The sequence below is a fragment of the Dromaius novaehollandiae genome, chromosome 10 (assembly GCF_036370855.1).
Source record: "Dromaius novaehollandiae isolate bDroNov1 chromosome 10, bDroNov1.hap1, whole genome shotgun sequence".
Taxonomy (NCBI): domain Eukaryota; kingdom Metazoa; phylum Chordata; class Aves; order Casuariiformes; family Dromaiidae; genus Dromaius; species Dromaius novaehollandiae.
This window is the reverse complement of record NC_088107.1, coordinates 3,176,857-3,195,555: the sequence shown is the minus strand read 5'-3', so window position 1 is coordinate 3,195,555 and position 18,699 is coordinate 3,176,857. Positions and strand designations below refer to the sequence as shown.

Sequence of the window (18,699 nt, the reverse complement as noted above, 5' to 3'; positions counted from 1 at the left end):
GAGGGCTCTTCAGGGAAAGATTCATTTTTGGATAATGCCAGGACAGGGTCTGCGTTCAAATAATTTTACTGTACTACATTACAAATAAGCTTGTACATCTTTAATTGAAGATTAAAAAAAAAAAAAGCTAAATGGTAGTTACATACCAGCTTTATATGATATGGTGTTGGTTTTTGCCACAGACTTTTTATAACATAAATATACTGCTGAGCCCCACTGTAAAACAAAAGTAATTATTGGATTATTTGATAAAGTATAATAAAAGGACATAACACAAGAGACTTGGAGGAAAAAAAACTCCTTTCTTGTTTGCAAAAAACTAACATACACACAAAGATGTGGAACATTAACCTGCAGTATTTGGGGTCTGATACAGTATCCTTTCTGACAGTGGCCACAAACAGATAATTGAAAGAAAAGTCGTAGCGTTCGCTTTGCAATAGCCAATCCATGGTAGGCCTCAGTCTGACCTCTAAGACTGAATTGGTTTATAGACTGAAACATGAGATCTATAAATTCTTCTCCAAAATGTTTGCTAAACAGAACTCCAAGTACAATTGTTATCCATATAAATATATAAACCTTTTTACATCTTGTTAAACTTCTGGCTTACACACACAAACACCTCCTAACAATATCCTTTTCTGTGCTAGCATTTTTATTTTAATCATGCTAATCTTGAAACCTGATTCATATTCTGTGAAACATTTCAGTATAATGTCATAGTTTTGCAACTTCTAAACAACAATTTCCTTTCTGGCACTGGTAGCACTTAAATATTTTTGTAAATTCTCAATTCCTGGACATGAAAATAAAGAACACAGGAAGGCCACAGAATGGAAGAGAAGGGTACCCTCCTAAGTGCATATATAGCTTTTAGGGATGAAAGAAAGATACAGTAGTTTACATGAGAGAGCACTCTCATAACCCAATCAACATAGGGATTGGTAGAACTGAAAAATCCATTTATTAATATCCACAGGCATGTATTTGAGTACATAAAAAACAAGTATAGACACATTTCCATGGTCTCTTTTGTATCATACTTCTTGCAAATGCAGTCAGCATCCTCTTCAGCATGCCTGCTTTTGAGGATCCTACAAAAACCAGCATACAGGGCTGCAAAGTCAGCTAGGGGGTATCCAAAAATTAAGTTTTTCAAAGCAAAGAACTGTGATGCCTGTGTATTTTACTGGATATTTTAGTTTTGTAGTCATATTACTCCATGTCCATTATAGTCAGCAGTATTCCAACATCGCTTACATGCGACTTTCTTCGGAGAAAGAGTTCGTGAAACTGAGGAGACTCTGACACCTCTTATAAAAGAGTGCTACAGATAATGGAAGAGTTTAAAACAAAATAAAAAGCAATTCTTAGATACAGAATTCTCATCACAACAATAAAATCAGTATCAGGAATAACTGCATGTATAAGAACTCTAGTTATACAGTGACAAGAGAGGTTCTCAGGACTAATCCAAAGCTGCTGAAGTCAGCATTTCCAGGCCAATACTAAAAGGATTGTCCAAGGAGGAAAAAAGCAATGTAATCCTTTAACTCTTCCACAACTTGATTTATCTTTAGAAAGTGATTATCAAAGTTATTCACCAGACACTCTTAGAACTGTTGTAAATATTCCACAAACATTACATCACTGAATATCAAGTGTTCAAAACCCAGATTGTGAATCTTACCATACTATTATTAAGATTCTTGTCAACTTTGCAGAACGTATGTGGAGGGGTTTCTCCTTTACTTGGTATGATTATACATATATCTGTAACAGCCAACGTATTCTGCGTCATGTTTTCAGATGCTCTTCGGTAAGTGACATACACCCTTTGCGATGAGGCACTCCCACTAATATTAGCAGCCCGACCATATGGAGTAGTTTGAATTATTTCACAACCTTGTTTTACTCTTTCTTTTCCATCATATAAAACCCTAGTTAAAATAAGAGGCACAAAAGGCAAAAGGCACATAATTTTTTTTTTTTTTTAAACACTCTGAATACTAATCCAGAATTATAACTGAATGGTACTATTTCAACAGCAGCTCGTCTAATCTCTGATCAAAACACACTTCTACTGAAAAGTTCAGGTCACATTATATCAAATTTTATTACAACATAAAAGCTCCATGATGAAACTAGGCTGATTTTCCTCACATATAATTGCTCTTTAATGTTCTGTTTGCTGCAAAATAGCATTTCTTTCAACTCTATTAAAGATTCATTACCCTATCCTAAGAACGTCATACAACTCGCCTCTCATTTCACTCTGCATGAAATGGGTTATACACCTTATCCCACCCAAAATGTGGGATAAGGTACACTGAAAATTATCACAAATTGCTTTGAAATCTCCAAGTGCAAAGGATAACAATTTAAAATTCACTGAGCACGCATTTTTTCCTACAGTACAGTGTCACCTATACACAGGTCAACAAAAATCTTTCTGCTGAGAGTTTTCAGTATACAAAAAAATGTGTATGATATTCCAATAAGCCTGCTTTATTTGCTCATTAATCACATAAAACTGCCAAAATCACCTGCAGTAACTAAAAAAAGCACTCACCCCAAATCAGTAAGCGGGGGCTTATCCCTTCCTCTGCGATAACAAAGGTATATTTGCGGTCCTACAAGACTCCCATTATTGAGATCTGCAGAGAGTCCTGACGGAGTAACATCTATGCATTTATATCCCCGAGGAACTTCCTCCCCCAGAGATTTAATAATTACTGTTACATCTGTAATAGGTTCTTTTGGTTTAGCAATTTTATGGCAAGCATCATTGAAGTGGATTTCTTCCTCTAGTGGTTTTGAAATATCTGTTAATCCTGCGACAACAAAGTAGTCAGCAACACGAGCCCCTTTGTCTTCCATCTTCCATTACAAGACGTTATATCTGGTAAGAAAGAAACATACACCAATATTTTTGAAAGAAATTATAAAATATATCAGAACTAATCAAATAACATTGTTGAAATAATCAAATAATATTGTTGAAATACTGAAAGTATGCAACAATATAAATGGAAACAAAATAAGAGAACACAATAAAAGTAGTAAGATCCATCATCAGATCATGTAACTTTTTTATTTCTAATTACCTTCTTGACCCACTTGGAATTCTGAGCCATTATCACTACAGTTAAATGTTAATCTTGGCTTCATCATGTAAAAAATAGAAAACCCAAGTGACCTCCTTTTGTTAACTTACACACCACAGAGGCTGAACCAACACCAACAAAAGCAGCAAAAAACTGTGCAAGGTTTTGCAAATAGCTCATTATTTAAAGCTCACTGCTGAGCCAAGAAGCAGTTCTTACATATTTAGCATATATACTATTACTCCACTCTGTTTACAACAGTAGATTTTCTGAGGTATCATTTGTAATTAATTTACTTCCCGAATATTAAATAAATATATGCAAAGGCTGTCTTGATTACTCTAAGGATACAACTATAGTATTTGCAACCATCTTGTGCTATGGACTTTTACATCAAATACCAAGGCCAGACCTTGGAGTATTTCTGCATGCTAGGAGTTGGTGCCAATTTCATAAAGTTTTGGGACTCCATTCTTTGATATACAACCAAGTCATAGCCAGCAATACAACAGCTTTTATATAACATTTAAATCAAGTCAACTTCAATGGTCTACAGGCCTCCATAAAATAAAAACACTCAAGCCCACATGAAATTTTTCATAATAGGAGGGAATGCAGTCCTGCTGTTCTGGCCAAATTGTATTGGAAAATCACATCCTTCCTTCCTTCCTGGAATATATTGATACGGAATTCTTTACATGTCACTTTTTTGTAGAGTACTTTTGCGCAGTGTTTTCTACCAATGCTGTAAATGAATTTCAGCACAGGCTAAAGTTATATCTGCATGATGAAAAGATGGCCTGAAATCAATGCAGTGTACTACATATCAGGACATTTAGCTTCCTCTTTGCCAGGGACTCTTGTACAGTGCTGGGAGCCAGTTAAAGTCAATGTCTATTCAACAGCCTCATTTTGAAAATAAAAAAAATGCTTTTGGACAAGATGTTCCACTCTCTGATCACAGAACTTAGATAAGAATTTTTAGGTCATTTCCCAAAGTCACCTAAAACATGCTGGAACCTCGCTAAACTAGCTTCAAAAACTTTACTGCCATTAAGTTCCACAATTTTTAAACCAGACAAGGTACTTAAATTTCCCTCTTGCTGAATTAATTTTGTTTGAGTGAAAAACTTTATTGCAGGAGAAACTGCTGCAATACACCAGTTCCGGGAACATGCTAATATTCAATAATTCAGTAAGCGCAGAGTTCAAAACACAACTTAAACGGTTGGTACAAGACTTCAGTTTCATGTCACCTTTATTCTGGCTGCTTTATTTCCCATTATTTTCTACTCCAGATGGTAAGTGTTAAGTCTTATCAAACTTCATACTATCATGCTTTTTGGATTTTACCAACAAATCTTTGTTGAAAGCAGCAAAATAAGTTTGGACATCTCCTGGAAATCAAGGTAACTATGTTCTAGGTCAATATTGCACCTCTAATCTAATTCTTCCAAGCAGACCTCAGATTTCTACCACCTGTCCCTCCCTGATCAGGAAAGGAAAATGTCAGCCTGAATCTGATCACCACTATCAACCCAAAAGACCAGTGTAAGAAATAATTCCCTCCTTCTTCCCCTTCTCTTATTTTGTAGCTTGTCTGTATTTTGCTAGAGTAACTTGACTAGCTTAAAGTTGCAAGGAAATGAAGAACTTTTTTTATTTTAAGGTTATTTCTATTATAGAAGAAAAACACTAGTAAAAACACAAGCTATCTGAAATTTTTTGCTTATTAAACATGTGGAAAGAAATATGAAACACTTTGGAACACATGATTACTAGAAAACAATATAGCCAGCTTATAGCAGTATAACAGTTTCTAAATTATCATTCAGATTGTTTTCTGAGAGAAGACAGAATTTAGCTATCAAACTAAGCTTAAATTAAACTAAGTTCAGCTGTTTCAAAAATATCTAGAATATGTTTCTCAGCTAGCAGTATATAAGAATAGCGATTACAAACTCAAACTTTTCCTTGAGTAATATATCAAAAGACATACAAATTCAACCATGGCGTATGCACCTTAAATAACTGTACACCAGTGCATAGCAAATCCAGAATAGGCTAGCTACAAATGCATGGAGAGAAAGTTTAATAAAGCACCTTTAAACTCTAACATAAGGCCAAACACTAATATTTAAGCTAATGCAATTAAATTCTAAATATTTTATAACATAACAATTCTCAATATACTATAGGTAAGTTTTTACAGAATTTCAACCGTCTCAAAAAGAGTTCTCAAAACAGGTCTCTAACGACTCACAGTCACTCTACACCAATGAATAAATTCTAACATTTTTTAAAGCTACAAATGCACTGCACAAGCATTTACTCTTATTAAGTTAAAGAGACATTGGAGCTTAAGCAGTTACGTTAAAAAAGTTGTATCATTTGAGAATATGCCAAGAAACGTTAAAAAAAGCTTCATAATGGAGAGAGCATGAGAGCAAGAGTGCGCGAGTGCGATAGGTAAAAGTTATCAACAAGGCAATTCAAGCTCAATGCTTACCCCATCATGAGCTCTGGCAAAAAAGCTTGGGGGAGGGAGGAGGGGGGGGAAGTGGACTTCACCTTGAAAATTCCTAGTTAGAAAGCGTGTGTGTATGTGTGTGTGGGGGGGTATTTCTTTTCACACTGACTTTATCTCACAAAACTACATCACTTTCCAGAATACTTCACAATGCCTTTAAGTTAAAAAGAAAACAATATTTTAGTAATTAAAAAAAAATCATACAAACTATGATGGTTAAAATTGCAAGTAAGCCTTATTCTGGTTTCAGTAACCAAGACAGCATTACAAGTAAACAGAATAACACAGAAATGTAGATATCTTAACACTGAAGAATCACAACTATCTCGCAGTGTAAATCTATAGATCCAACTCATTCCATCTCCTAATGAAAGATGTCTGCAACTCTCATTTAGAAAAAGAACAAAAAACCCCAAAAAGCAATTTCAGAGACATGTAGAGAATATTTCTGATTTTATACCAGTTCATATACATTTTCAAATAAAACAACTAAATCAATGTCCAACCTTTTTGGATGAACATACCATATTTTTCATTCAAATAGTATGAGAGTAGAATACACTTCAACTTCTCCCCTGCCATATAACCAGCAATGCTTAGTGCATCTGTGCACCAGCAACAGTCCTGATACTTCCCAGAAGTACAGTTCACCATACTCACACTACACTTTTTCCCAAGGAAAAAATACTGACAATTCATACAACCCACTCCCAGCCACAGACTTTCATAGAGATAACCTGCAAGTGGGCTGCAAGCCAGAGGAACTGCCCCTGCAGTGAGAGCTGCTTTCCAGAAGCCAGCTTTCCCAGACAGATAAAGGGCCTTACTTGTATGTTTGCTGCATGTGCAAGACTTACAGCACCCTGCAAAAGATGGCAGTAAAGACCAGGCAAGCCTGTTAAAACACTTTTCACCAGGTCACCTCTGACACACAGAAACAAAATAACTCCTTCGTATTCTTTTAATCTTCCTGTCTCCATTCCCATTCCTTCCTGCATTTTCCTTTAAGGATATTAAATAGCTTATTAATTTGAGTTCCTTGTTAGGATCCACACTACAGCTATCTAAAGCAGGTGACGTTTTATTTCATTAACCTGAATCCAAAGCGACGTTCTGTTTGTAAACAAGGAATGAACATCTCTTAGAGTAGGCTGGAAACTCAAATAGGGCACTGGAACGCACCTTTTTAAAAACAGTTTAAAATTTCATTAAACACTAATGAAGCCTCCCCCCTTCCCCCCCCCCAAAAAAAAAGAGCATTCACCATCTATCACATTCCAAGAACTTCCTTCCTTCAAGCACACACAAAGCAGATGAATGACACACAAATCAGTGATCGGTTTTTGAAATTTGGCAGTAAAGTTCTAACAGCCCCAACACTTCAAACAGCCTCATACATGTGCTGCAGCATTATCTTGTTGAATTATTCTGCCTACACACAGCAATGCTGAGGCTAATCATGCAAGAACAAAATGAAATTAACTGGATCAGTCAGTCCCACTACAGCAACTCAGAACCACTTCTCAGCCATGACACTGCACAAATCACATGAGAGCTCAGCAATGTGGAGAACCTGCAAATAACCGCAATTACTTGGGGAAAAAACTTCACCACTTCCCTGCACTTTCAAATTGCCTGTCAGATCTGAAAGATAAGTCTTTTCCCCCTGTATATTCTTCACAGCAAATGAACAATCCTGGAAGCAAGTAAAATAGAAGCACCTCAAACATTATAGGAATTCTCTCAAAATCAGAAGTCTGTTAAAAACTCTTTCAGTTTCTTCCCTACCTTCTCATCAGGGCATTTCTTCTACACTTTGCTTCTCTCGCTTCTAGCCAGGCCTGGACAAAGAGACTTCTTGCTAAAGTTTCATTCCCTATAGATATAGTAAAAACAAAAATTAAACAGCATGCAATTTTGTTGAAAGTTATACTTACTATACACTCTACTGCACCAATCACATTAAACGAGTATTGTGATTTGCTTTAAGATTCACTTGCTAAGACAAGATTGCTCGTCACTTAACTATTAAACATGAAACCAGGTTTTAACTTACTTAAAAACAAAATATTGTCTTGTGCTGTACTGACATTTCAGAATTGTCACGTAATACATTTAATGCTTTAAAAGAAACAATCAAAATAAACAGAACAATGGTTATTTGAGCTAGCCACTTCAAATGACTTGAACTCTTCCACTATTTTCTGATGACAGTAAATACTTTCCATGTCTATTCAGAGAAGAGGTTAGCCAGCTATGGAAGTGCTTCTTTGTTTAGCCCAATAACCTTTCAGAGTCTATTTTAAAACATCACTCCTCTTTGCACGATTCTGATATTTGAGCAGATCCTTCTCAGTCCGCTAGCAACAATACATATCTACTCTTTCATCCAGCTACCTTAATTCCCCATTCTTCCTGCTACGCTTAGACTCTTCTTGCTATTTACTGTCACGATAAACACTTTTTCTTCAGATATGATACACTTAGCTTTTTATCTCACTATTTTCTCAGTTACCACTTCCACTTTTAAATATCGGTATGATCACAGCTAACTTGAGCTTGTGCTTTCCACTGAGGCATGTACAAGCCAGGCAGCCTGTGCTACACTCGGACCCTCTGAAGCACGGGCTTTCCACCATGATTCAGGAGTACTTCACAAGCAACACTCAGTCTTCTGTTTCCCAGAACTACTCAGAGTTAGCATCAGCAAGGCTGTAGTGAAAAAAAAACAAAAATAAACTTTGTCTGAAGTGAGGCTTCCACTTGCCAAGATCTGAAGTACATCCTTAGAAGATTACTGTCAGAAAACTTCAGAAAACAAAGTGCAACACAGACAAGGCTAAGAAGAAACATGTATCTCGAGAGGATTTATCCAAACTATGAACTGAAAGAGTATTTGCTTCCATTACTAAAGTTAAAAGTTTTGAGGAAAAAACACTATACTAAATTATCAGAAATATATTTTCAGGAACACAAAGTTCGAGGTTTTATTCAAAACCTCAAAACTCATTTCATATCATGCAGAAGCAATCAATATTTTTACATGGATACTCCCACAGCACAGAGTGCAGGATGATAGCCCAGAGAGTGAATCCAACCCTTGGTTAAGTCTTTCTAATCTATGGACTACTTACCCTCTAGTACCTGGCTTGTAAACACTTCTAAACAAGACTACCAAACAGGAAAGCATGCAACAATAGCACGACATATTTAGTCCAGTAACCTTCTGATCTGTAACACAAAGTGTCCAGGAGCAAAGAATGGGAAACCTCATTTCACGTATCATCTGCAAGCCTCAAGGAAACTTGTAAGAAGTCTAACAAATAAGCAGCATCAAACATGAGCAACTTCCCTGCAGACACTTCAAAATGCATCATCTTTCCTAGTCAAATATCTTGAAAACCAACGAGAAGAGTTACTGGGGGAAAATAAACATTTAAGCATCACAAGGAACAGTGAATGCTGCTGCCAGCATACTTGCTGCTCAACCTTATAGCATTTGCCCTTAGTAAAACATGCCTTCCCCACAACTGGATGTAGACAATTACGTTTACAATTAGTTTGTTGTCCACCATCTATCAAGTAAAAGATCTACTCCTTCACTTTGAGGAACACATTATCACGCCCATATAGCAGGCAGCTTTTTTTTTAGTAGGGCATCATCTGTACTTCCCTTTCTTCAGATTTCCTGCTAATACAGTTCAACAAGCAACAGCAATAGGAAAAATCACTAATAAATAGGGTTAAAGTGATCACTGGCACTACTTTGTAGAGACTCTATCACATACATCTGTGCTCAGTAAGGTTAGACAATACAGGAATTAACAAGAAGCCACTGGCCTCCACTAAGCTCTCTTCAGTTCAGTGCTGCATCAGTAGCAGTACTACTGCTAAGAAAAATACTGGCCTATGAAAAAAAACATTGTTCTGCTGCTACACTGCTAGACCAGAATTGCTGTTCAACTTTTGTAGGCCTGTTCACAATTGTTCATATCAAGTCATAGTCAATACACTCTAATTCAAACAGCAGCCGAGACAATCAAGAGAGCTGCAGAAAACTTGGCACCAAAGGGTCTCTAAGAGGTGCCTGGGAAACAGAAAAGTGCTGGGTAAGAGCTCAGGGAACAGAACACAGCACAATGAGTTTGGGAGCAGAAAATAAGAACGGAGGCCAAAAACCGAAGGATAGGCAGATTTGTTCAGCAGGGCCTAGGACAAATAGAAATTAGGGTTAAATTGAGAGGCTAATCGAGATTCAGTGGGATTGCTGCAGTGAATCAACAAGAACTGGCCATCTAGAATATCAAAGCTGAAAGGAGGAAGCAGCGGAAGCAGAATAACTGGCAGAGAGGAAGCAGGAAGGAAGAGATTTCATGCCAAGGGAAAGATGAGGCATTTTGTATGTCTCCCATACTCTCCACAATCACCCACCAATTCTTTAATTCATTTGTTCTTCGATGCTGTTTTTATTCTCAATAAAAGGGTTGACAGAGCCTGTCACTGCTTAGGTGCTCATTACAGTTGCACCACAGCAAAATTCCATGACATTCAACCTTATCTACAGAAATTCAAAAAGTTACGCACGAGTATCCCATGAGATGCACGACAGAGAGAAGTCTTAACAAGGCTAGTTCTAAAACTTCAATTTTTTCATTTTAAATTACAGTATTCATGGCCAGAAAGTACAACTTCAAAATAAAAATAATTTCTGAGGTACAACTGTGTTTGTAAGGAGGGATGCAGAAATCAATACATAGGAAAGGAGGGGGAGGGAAGCCAAGGTAAATGCTATAAAATGTAAATATTACTTCATCCAAAACACAGTTCAAGAGGGTGGCGAGTCTTTTTTTTTCTTTTTTTTTTTTTTTTTAAATACGCACAAGTATTTATTATACAACAACTTTTTAAAAGGAAAAGTCCCCCAAACAGAATATTCTCTTTCCCTTGGCACAGTAGATAAAAGCAAATGAAAGCAGCAAATCTTCTAATATTAAGCTTCAAAACCCAAAGCTCTCACTGCAATTGTCAATGTGCATGGAAAGACTGTCAGAAGAGCTCTGCTTTCATGCAGCCGTGTTTGGGCACGCATGCCCATTTCAGGTTAGTTGTGAAACCTTCCTCTACCTACATTACAAATCTGAACTCATAGTGGTATGTGTGTGGGGGGGTGCTTCTGAACTTTTTGCTGCATTTTAACATCTCGTTTAATCAGGACTTAGAACACTTGACGTCTTTTCTGACGCTGGCCAGCAAAAACATCGCGGCAGGTAGGAAAACCAGACCCAGTCATGCTGCAGATCAAAGGCACTGAGCAAATGACATGCATAGACTGCAGCTGCAGGGCTGTAACTGCCACTAGCAAATGATCTGCACCACACTGGAAAGGTTTAACAGGGTGATAACGCAGACTAATTGGCCTCTCATCTAATATGTCCAGTTAGCAAAATGGTCACTTTCTGCTCCATGGAAAAATTGAGAATGTAGATAAACTTACACTGCTACAAGTTCAACTATCCAGCAACACGCATTGCTGTGACACAGCTTCCTAGCTAGGTCAGGTATCAAAGTAGTTTAAAGCAACATTAAAGTAGCGTTCCCCCCTGATAACCACACTACATTAGCTTATGCACAATGATATCCTGATGCAACTACACCACTTCGGGATCCCAAAGCTAGCTCAAAATATCTTTCTGTAACATAGAACAGAGATCCTAAAAACCCTTCCCCATCTTTTGGGCCAAAATTATTATGTAACTATGCCCTTTAAAGAAAGGCTGAAGTGTAACAAGTCAGGGAGAGTCACCCTGCGTGCTAAGTATTAAGAGAGAAGTACTCACTGAAGGGTTTGCCGCTAGCGCTCCACAGAACGAACTCTTCGTTGTCCTGAATAGGAGTCCAGCATACAAGACAACTACAAAGTCATACAACTTGTTAGAAAACTGCTCCTTTACTGGGATTTAACTGACAATTCTCTGCTAAGAATTTTTTTTTTTTTTTTTGCACTTAAAGAAGCTGGAGACGACTGGTTCTTTCACTGTAATTTTATAGTCAAAATATTATGCAGGTGATCTTGCTGACATATGGAAGCTACAAAAGCTGGACCAAATCCTGATCTCAGTTTTACAGTTGTGAATTCAGAATAACTACGTCCACACATTTCTTCTGAAGCTCAAGATATAACCAAAAGTCAGAGTCTGGCCTACAATCCCCTTGTTTGTATAATGCTTGCACAAAGAAGAGATTTCTCTGGGGACTTTTTCATTTGCACAGATGCATTTGCATAGATGCACATATAATTTATACAACACATTTGCTGTTTTTCCACCTTTATTTCAGAAAGTTAAATATAAATACTTTGATTAATAAATATTAAATTAATATTAATGATTTTTCCTGATCTTCCCCCCACAAAAATCAAAACAAATTTTAAAGTACAGATTAAATGGTGGGGATATAATTGTCTAGCTTACTCTTTACACTCCACTTTGCTCTTCCTATTTTTATATCACAATTCCTACCTTTTTTTTCTCTACCCCTTCCCCACATGATTGCCTACTTAAATTTCACTCCATCCCAGTCTCTACAGTAACCCTCTAACCAATGCTGGAAAGGACACTTTGGAAAGTGAATAACGTGCCATTTAAGAGTAGGAACAAAACTTTCCGAAGCCTTTCATTTCTACTTCTCCTCCACAATTTCCTCTGACGATCGTTGCTGAGCTCTTTAGGGAACCACCAATGACTGTTTTGCACCATAGGTTGCTACCAAAATGACTGCTATAGATCAAACCTCTCTGCACCACTCCCTCACGTAGCCTTCACTGTACATTTTCAGTTTTACTGTATAGACTGTGTGGGAACCTTACAAGCACACGCACATCAGCAAAGCATCTCCAAATGAGGCACAGATGAAGCCTGAAATGGAGCACAACACAAAACATCCAAGGCTTATTATGCAATACAGCAAAGAAGAGCATTTGCTTTAAGTAATTTCTTGGTAAACACCATTGTTAAAAATACCTCATTTTCAATAGTTGAACAGTTCAGAAACTGAGCAGCAGTGATCCATTCACTGTTTATACATATTCATCTCCTACCTGTTAGCTATCCTCAATTAAAGCAAAGCATAACTGCTTTAGCTCACAGGGGATTTGCAAGGATTTGCTGTATTTAATATGTCATAAAATTTGTATCATCATTTGTGCCCACAGTAGCAAATATTATTTATACACCAAATAGATGTATAAGAGAAGAGAGGCAGGGCCTCTGTTTCTGCATTCTTGTCCAAGACCACCCAGTAAGGCTATGGCAGAAAGATGAGGGAAGAGTGTGACTCAGCCCTCTAAACCACACCACCACCCTTATTTCTTGTGTAAGCACAACCTAACCATTCTTCGAAGGTAATACAGATCTTCAGAGGTTGGGGGTGGGGGGAGTATTTGTTTTGAGATACTCAGCATTAAGAAAAATACACTGAGATTTCAGTATATCACAGAGAAACCCGATTGAAACACTTCAATAAATATGAGAATGAAACTGGAAATATATCAATCCACATTACAGAACATGATGCAATTTAAGGCACTTAACCAAATAAAAAAAAGACATCAAACCACTTCTATTTCTTTCCCCTCCATTTAAGAAGTGCGATAGTTCTTTCCAGGAAACTTCAGGACAAACATCTTAAATCCACAGGTCAGGATGTGTCAAGACCTGAGCTACTAGAACTCTTTGTCGGACAGCAAGATACTTGGAAACGACCAATAACTAAAACATTATGTTTGAACAAGGTTACATCAACTCTTCTTTGTTAGATCCAAAATAAGTTGTGCAACATTTTAGCCTCAAACTTTTAAATATGTTGTCAGCATGACCAAAAAGTTAAGGTCAAAATTGAGGAAAGGACAATGAATGAAAAGACCTTCTGGAAGTCTTCATTTCAGTAGTCATTTAGGATTCAGAAAAGTTTTTGACTAATTATTCTACTAGTCGCTTTCTACAGCGTGCTGCTGTGATTTTAACCACGACTGTAACTGTTTCTACAACCACTGTTATAAGGAGCATTTCAACCTACTATGACTTGCAAAACTAATTCCAATTCAATTGCTAAGTGCAAAGGAAACGGAACAGTGAATATTTAAGCAACACCGCAAACTTTTTCCAATTTTAAAACCTCAAGACCAACAAATGCCATTATCGTTACTCAGCTTGATCTAGATATTGCCTTCTCTACTGAAGATTCACAAAACAGGTTTTCCATCACACCTTACAGCAGCAATTTACCCTGAGATGAATAAATCCTTCGATGCAAAATCCTGCAAATTAAGAATTTCCAGACCTGCTTCTGAACAGTGGTGTCCCACAACTCCTCTTAAGAGTGACACAAAGCAGTAGTATTAAGATATCTTCCTGACATGACTTCATGCTCTTCTGTGTAATTAACAGAGCATCAACAGGGGCTCTGCACTCTACCTCACTACCTTCTCTTTCAAGCACATATGTTAAATGCAGCCTGGTTATCTACGTAATTCATAATGCTTGCACCTCATCAGCTACGCTCATGTGAGCCCTATAGTATAGGCCAGGCTCTGTCAATTTAATATTTATGCCTGTGCTAATTAATAGTTAACTCTGGCTATAACTACAAAATCGCTAATAGTGCCATTGACGCGTATAGAAATTCCATTAAGTTCCATGCAGGTGTGTAACATCCAAGTAAAGAACAAGCTGGTCGCAAGAAATGTGAAACTGCAGCCGTACTGCTACAGCAAGTACGAAAACTCAAGTGTACAAATATCTTTACTATTGGAAAAACATTACTAAATAAGCCTGTGTTTTAAAAAAAAGGTCACACCAGCTTTTAGCTTACAACTTGCAGAACCAGATCTTTTGTGGTAGTTTTTAGTAATTTCACTATTTAGAGGAGACTTTTGGGTAAAGCATGCTCCAAAGGAAGAGAAGCTGCTCATAAACTTGAGGAACACACCTCATGCAACCAGACCCTAACGTTTTTAGAATAAGTAAAATACTGTACTTGATAGAAGCTCCTAAGGCTGCTAAGAAACTTGATTTTCTTTGTTCTTTTTCTACCTTTTACATTATTCCATGCAATTTATCCCTTTTCCCCAAAAACTAACCACAAAAACTTTAATGCTGTATTTTTGATAATTAAACAAATTCAGTGAACCTTAGGATTACTTCCAAAAAACCAAGCTGCATTTACTAGAGATGCAGTTCCATCTTAACATGCATTTTAAATAAGACTACAGATTCCCTAGTGCTCTACAATAGGATCAAGTTTCACCAATACTCTAAATAGATAAAATTTTAAAAAAGAAAGGAGAAAGGGGAGACTCTTATAAAGTAAGACTCTTACGTTTGACACACAAACCAGAAATAATCCATTTACTCCCCCTCGGCCTTCCTTGGCTAGACTAACTCAATTAGTTTCCCTAAACCACCGCAGATACTTGCCAAGATTAAATATTTGTGCTTAATCATTCAGAAAGTTAAAGATTAGGTACCGTAATGTAACACTTTTTTCAGAAATCTCTAGTTGAGCAACAGTTTCAAATAAAAAAAAAGAAAAAAGGCAAAATTAAATAAAAAGCTGTCCAGAACACTATGTTTCCACTCAGTTAATTCAAAAATTAAGCTTCAGAGCTAAGCGCCAAGCCGAGACCTCGTTTCTAGCACAGTGACATTCTCAGACGCAGCATATTTTTAAGTCAGCAGTTAGCGATTATCCCAGACGCACCGGCAGCGCCGAGAAGTCATTAAATATTATCGCAGCCCGGCCAACAATCCGCGCTATGCACGGACGCCGCGGCGGAACGAGAACCAAAACGCCAGGGCCGCTCTCCACACGCCGCCAGGCCGAGGGGAAAGTCGCGACAGAGCGCGCGCGGCGAGGCCCGGCGACAGCGGCTGACAGGGCGCGCGCCAGGGGGGAAACGCCGCATTTCGGGGACACGAACCTCAACAAGTCCCTCCGCCGGCAGCCGCCCGGCGCCGCCGCGGTAACATGGCCGGGCGCAGGCAGCGCCCCGCGCCGCCGCGAGCCCCAGGCCCCGCCGCCCAGGCCGGGGGCGGCCGCGGGGGGCGACGCGGGAGAAAGTTTCTCCCCTCCGCCGCCTCTCGGCGACGCGACGGAAAGTTACCGCGTCCCCCGCGCGGCGCGGGGAGGGGGGCGGCGAGGGCCCCCCGCGGCGGCCGGCTGGGGCGCCTCCCCGTGCCCGGCCGGGAGGGAGGCGAGGGCAGGCGGAAGCCCCTTCGCCGCCTGCACGGGCTCGCGATAGCGCCCGTATCGCGACGCTCCGCGATATCCGCTAGCAACGACCCCCCCCCCGCCCGCCGCCGCCGTGACAGCCCGGCGCGCTCCCTCGCCGCCCCCGCAGCCCTCACCTCAGGCGGGGGCCGCGCTCCCCGCGGCCAGGGGAACGGCCGCCGGCGCCTCCTATCCCCGGAGCCGCGGAGCCGGAGCGGGCGGCGGGGAGGAGGGGAAGGGGGAGCGCGCTGGGTCCCCGCGCCCTTATCGCATCCTAACGGAGCCCGACTCGCCTCGGCCGCCTCCCCGCCGTGTGGGCGTCTCAGGCGGGATCCCCCCTCCCCTGCGCGCCGCCTCCTCGCGCCGCCATCTTGGCCGTCACGGGCAGGCGGGGGCGAGGCGGGCGCCGACTCGTGACCAGCGCGGGGAGACGCGGGCGGTCACCCGCCGCTCCGCCCCTCACGGGCGGGAAGGGGGGGGGCGCGTTATCGCCGCGCCACGCGCCGCTCAACGGCCGCCCGGCGGCCCCCCCCGCCCCCTTCCCCTCCTCGGTGGGGAGCCGGCGGCTCCTCCCTCAACCGCGACGGGGGGAGCAGCTACATCGACACCCCCCCTCCTTCATTACCGTTTCAAACGCACCGTGCGGCCCCCTCGGTTGCCTCTGCTCCCTCCCTGGCCCGCGGCTCCCTCTCTCCTTCGCAGGTAGCGCCTTTGCTTTAACCAGAAATCAATTCCCCCGGCCCAAACGCGACCTCCAGCCCTGCCTCACCTGCGGTGCCCGAGTCGGCAGGCCCCGGAGCGGGGAGGCGAGGGGAGGCAATGCGGGGAGTCTTCTGCAGGCTTGATGTAACCCACGCCAGGTTGTTGCATCAAAGGCTATAAAAGAACCAGAGACAAAAATAGTCCTTGAGAGCATGCGGCCGAGATCAGTGCAGTGTGTCAAGGGGCTGCCGAGTACAGCGAAGCCAGCGCTGCTGCTTGTACCAACACAAAAATACTACTTCTCTGGCATTTTGTTTATGTACTGTAATCCTGTATTTTAATTTGTTTTTGCCAATATGCTATTTTTGAAGTCATGTTTAGGGTTAGGCTCAACACATACCATTTTGGCTTTGAATTCAAGTTTCCCCCAGTTCCGAATATTTGGAGCTGGGGTTTAGATGTGGTTCATTAGGAAGAGAGAAAACTCGTGTAATGAGTTCTGAATTTGGACTGTAAATGCTTCTTAAGTATGTTCAAACCTCCTACAGTGCTTTACCTCACCCTTCTTGACAACCCAATCAAGTGGGACAACGTCCAAGCTGAAAGTGCAAAATACTACTTTTTCCGCCCCGTTTTTATTAATAAAGCTGTTCCTAGGAGCGACGCTGCCTCTTCTACCCCTTCTCCCCAGCAGCATCTCACCTGGCAGAGGCCCTGCGCAAGCCCGCACGCGCCGGAGCTCCGCGCCAGGCCTGGGGCTGCGCCCGTGCTCGCAGCAGACAGCGTCCTGACTAAGGAACACGTCAGGCCGCGACTGCAAAAAACCGAGAGTAAGCCCCTTTCTTGTTACTTCTGTATAAGACGAATTTCTAGCCACACCCAGAAAGACATTTTATGCCTCAACGATATACAGCGGAATAAGCGGAGAGATCAAAAAGCTCAGTGTTTTGCAGCAAGCTGGTCTACGGTCTGCCGTGTGTCCTTACCTTATATAGTGATCTAGCAGAGTTTTTTTCTCAATTCTATCCTAGTTTCTGATATATTTTAATAATAGAAATGTTTTTCAAATAAATAAAAAAGTCTGTCTTGTGGCTTGTGTTAATAATTTTGATATTAAATTCAAGCTATTCTGTGTTGTCTGCCCTTGCTCATTTTTCATGTAGGTATAATTGTTAGGTTTCAGTGTTAACATCCAAGATGTAGGAACGAGGTCTGTTCCCGCTTCTAAGAGTATTGTTTCAGCTGCCTGTAAACTGAGGAAAGTCATTTGCTGTTTTATGAGTGGTTCACCTTTCTGAATTTAGGTTCCTAACCGTTAGAATATTCTTGACTGTTTCTAGTGGAAACTTAAATTTTAAAGAAACATCATTCTTAAACGTCCTGTGGCAGTTTTCATACTTTGAGCTATATGTAACAGCTAAAACTTTGTTAATTTATAGCCCAACCTGTTTATTTCCCTCCACCAATTCTGTCCTTCTGGTATTTATCTGCAGTTAATTACATATTGTGTCACCGTCAACAAATTTAGTCAGGGACCAGGAGCTTACTGTGGAAGGCATAATAGAAACACCAAACAATACCAATAGAAATACCTGCTCAATCCTACCATCGTAGCTGACCACACCACTTATCTGTCCTGTCTTTCTCGGTCTTGTATCTCCCCCTGCTTCTCACTCTATCCCATCAAGCCTCTTCTGCTTTCCCTCTGTGACCTACCTACTGCTCGCTCTATGCTGTTAGCTGTGGCACAATTTATTCCCTGAGTCCCCGCTAGCACATTTAATTGTGGTGCTCCATTTCGTTATTAGCTTGTCATCACCTCTATCAAGTCACCTTTCCTAACTCATATCTAGCCTGAAAACCTTCCTGTATAGCTTGTCATCGATTTTCCACATTAGGACTTGTCTAATGGCATGTGTGAAAGGGTCGATGAGAAACAATGAATATAGTATTTGTTTCTGAATAAAGAGCAGCATCAGTGAATAGTGTTACTGTACAGGCAGAGACAGATACACTGTGTGCACGGCTCCTGCAGGCTCATTGCACAGAAACTTATCTACGTGTCAGTAAGCAAAGCCTTTCCCTTCGCAC

General features: G+C 40.5%; 1 protein-coding gene across 8 annotated transcripts in view; it reads right to left on the bottom strand.

Annotated features, from left to right (window-relative positions):
• Positions 1 to 16,734, bottom strand: part of DENND4A (DENN domain containing 4A) — a 57,600-nt gene extending 40,866 nt beyond the window's left edge. For 2 of the 8 annotated variants that reach the window (XR_010390913.1, XR_010390914.1), the window contains exons 1-5: positions 16,044 to 16,358; positions 7,429 to 7,516; positions 2,576 to 2,905; positions 1,694 to 1,943; positions 147 to 216 (exon numbers count right to left, since the gene is read on the bottom strand). Coding sequence is in view for 6 of the 8 variants with exons in the window: in XM_064517862.1 (XP_064373932.1) it covers positions 147 to 216; positions 1,694 to 1,943; positions 2,576 to 2,883 (628 nt within the window). In the remaining 2 variants the exon portion in view is untranslated. Of the gene's footprint in view, positions 1 to 146; positions 217 to 1,693; positions 1,944 to 2,575; positions 2,906 to 7,428; positions 7,517 to 15,616; positions 15,944 to 16,043; positions 16,359 to 16,675 lie in introns of those variants that run through there. The other 6 variants (XM_026121729.2, XM_026121731.2, XM_064517862.1 and 3 more) reach the window with 5 other exon arrangements.
• Between the last annotated feature and the right edge of the window lie 1,965 nt (positions 16,735 to 18,699).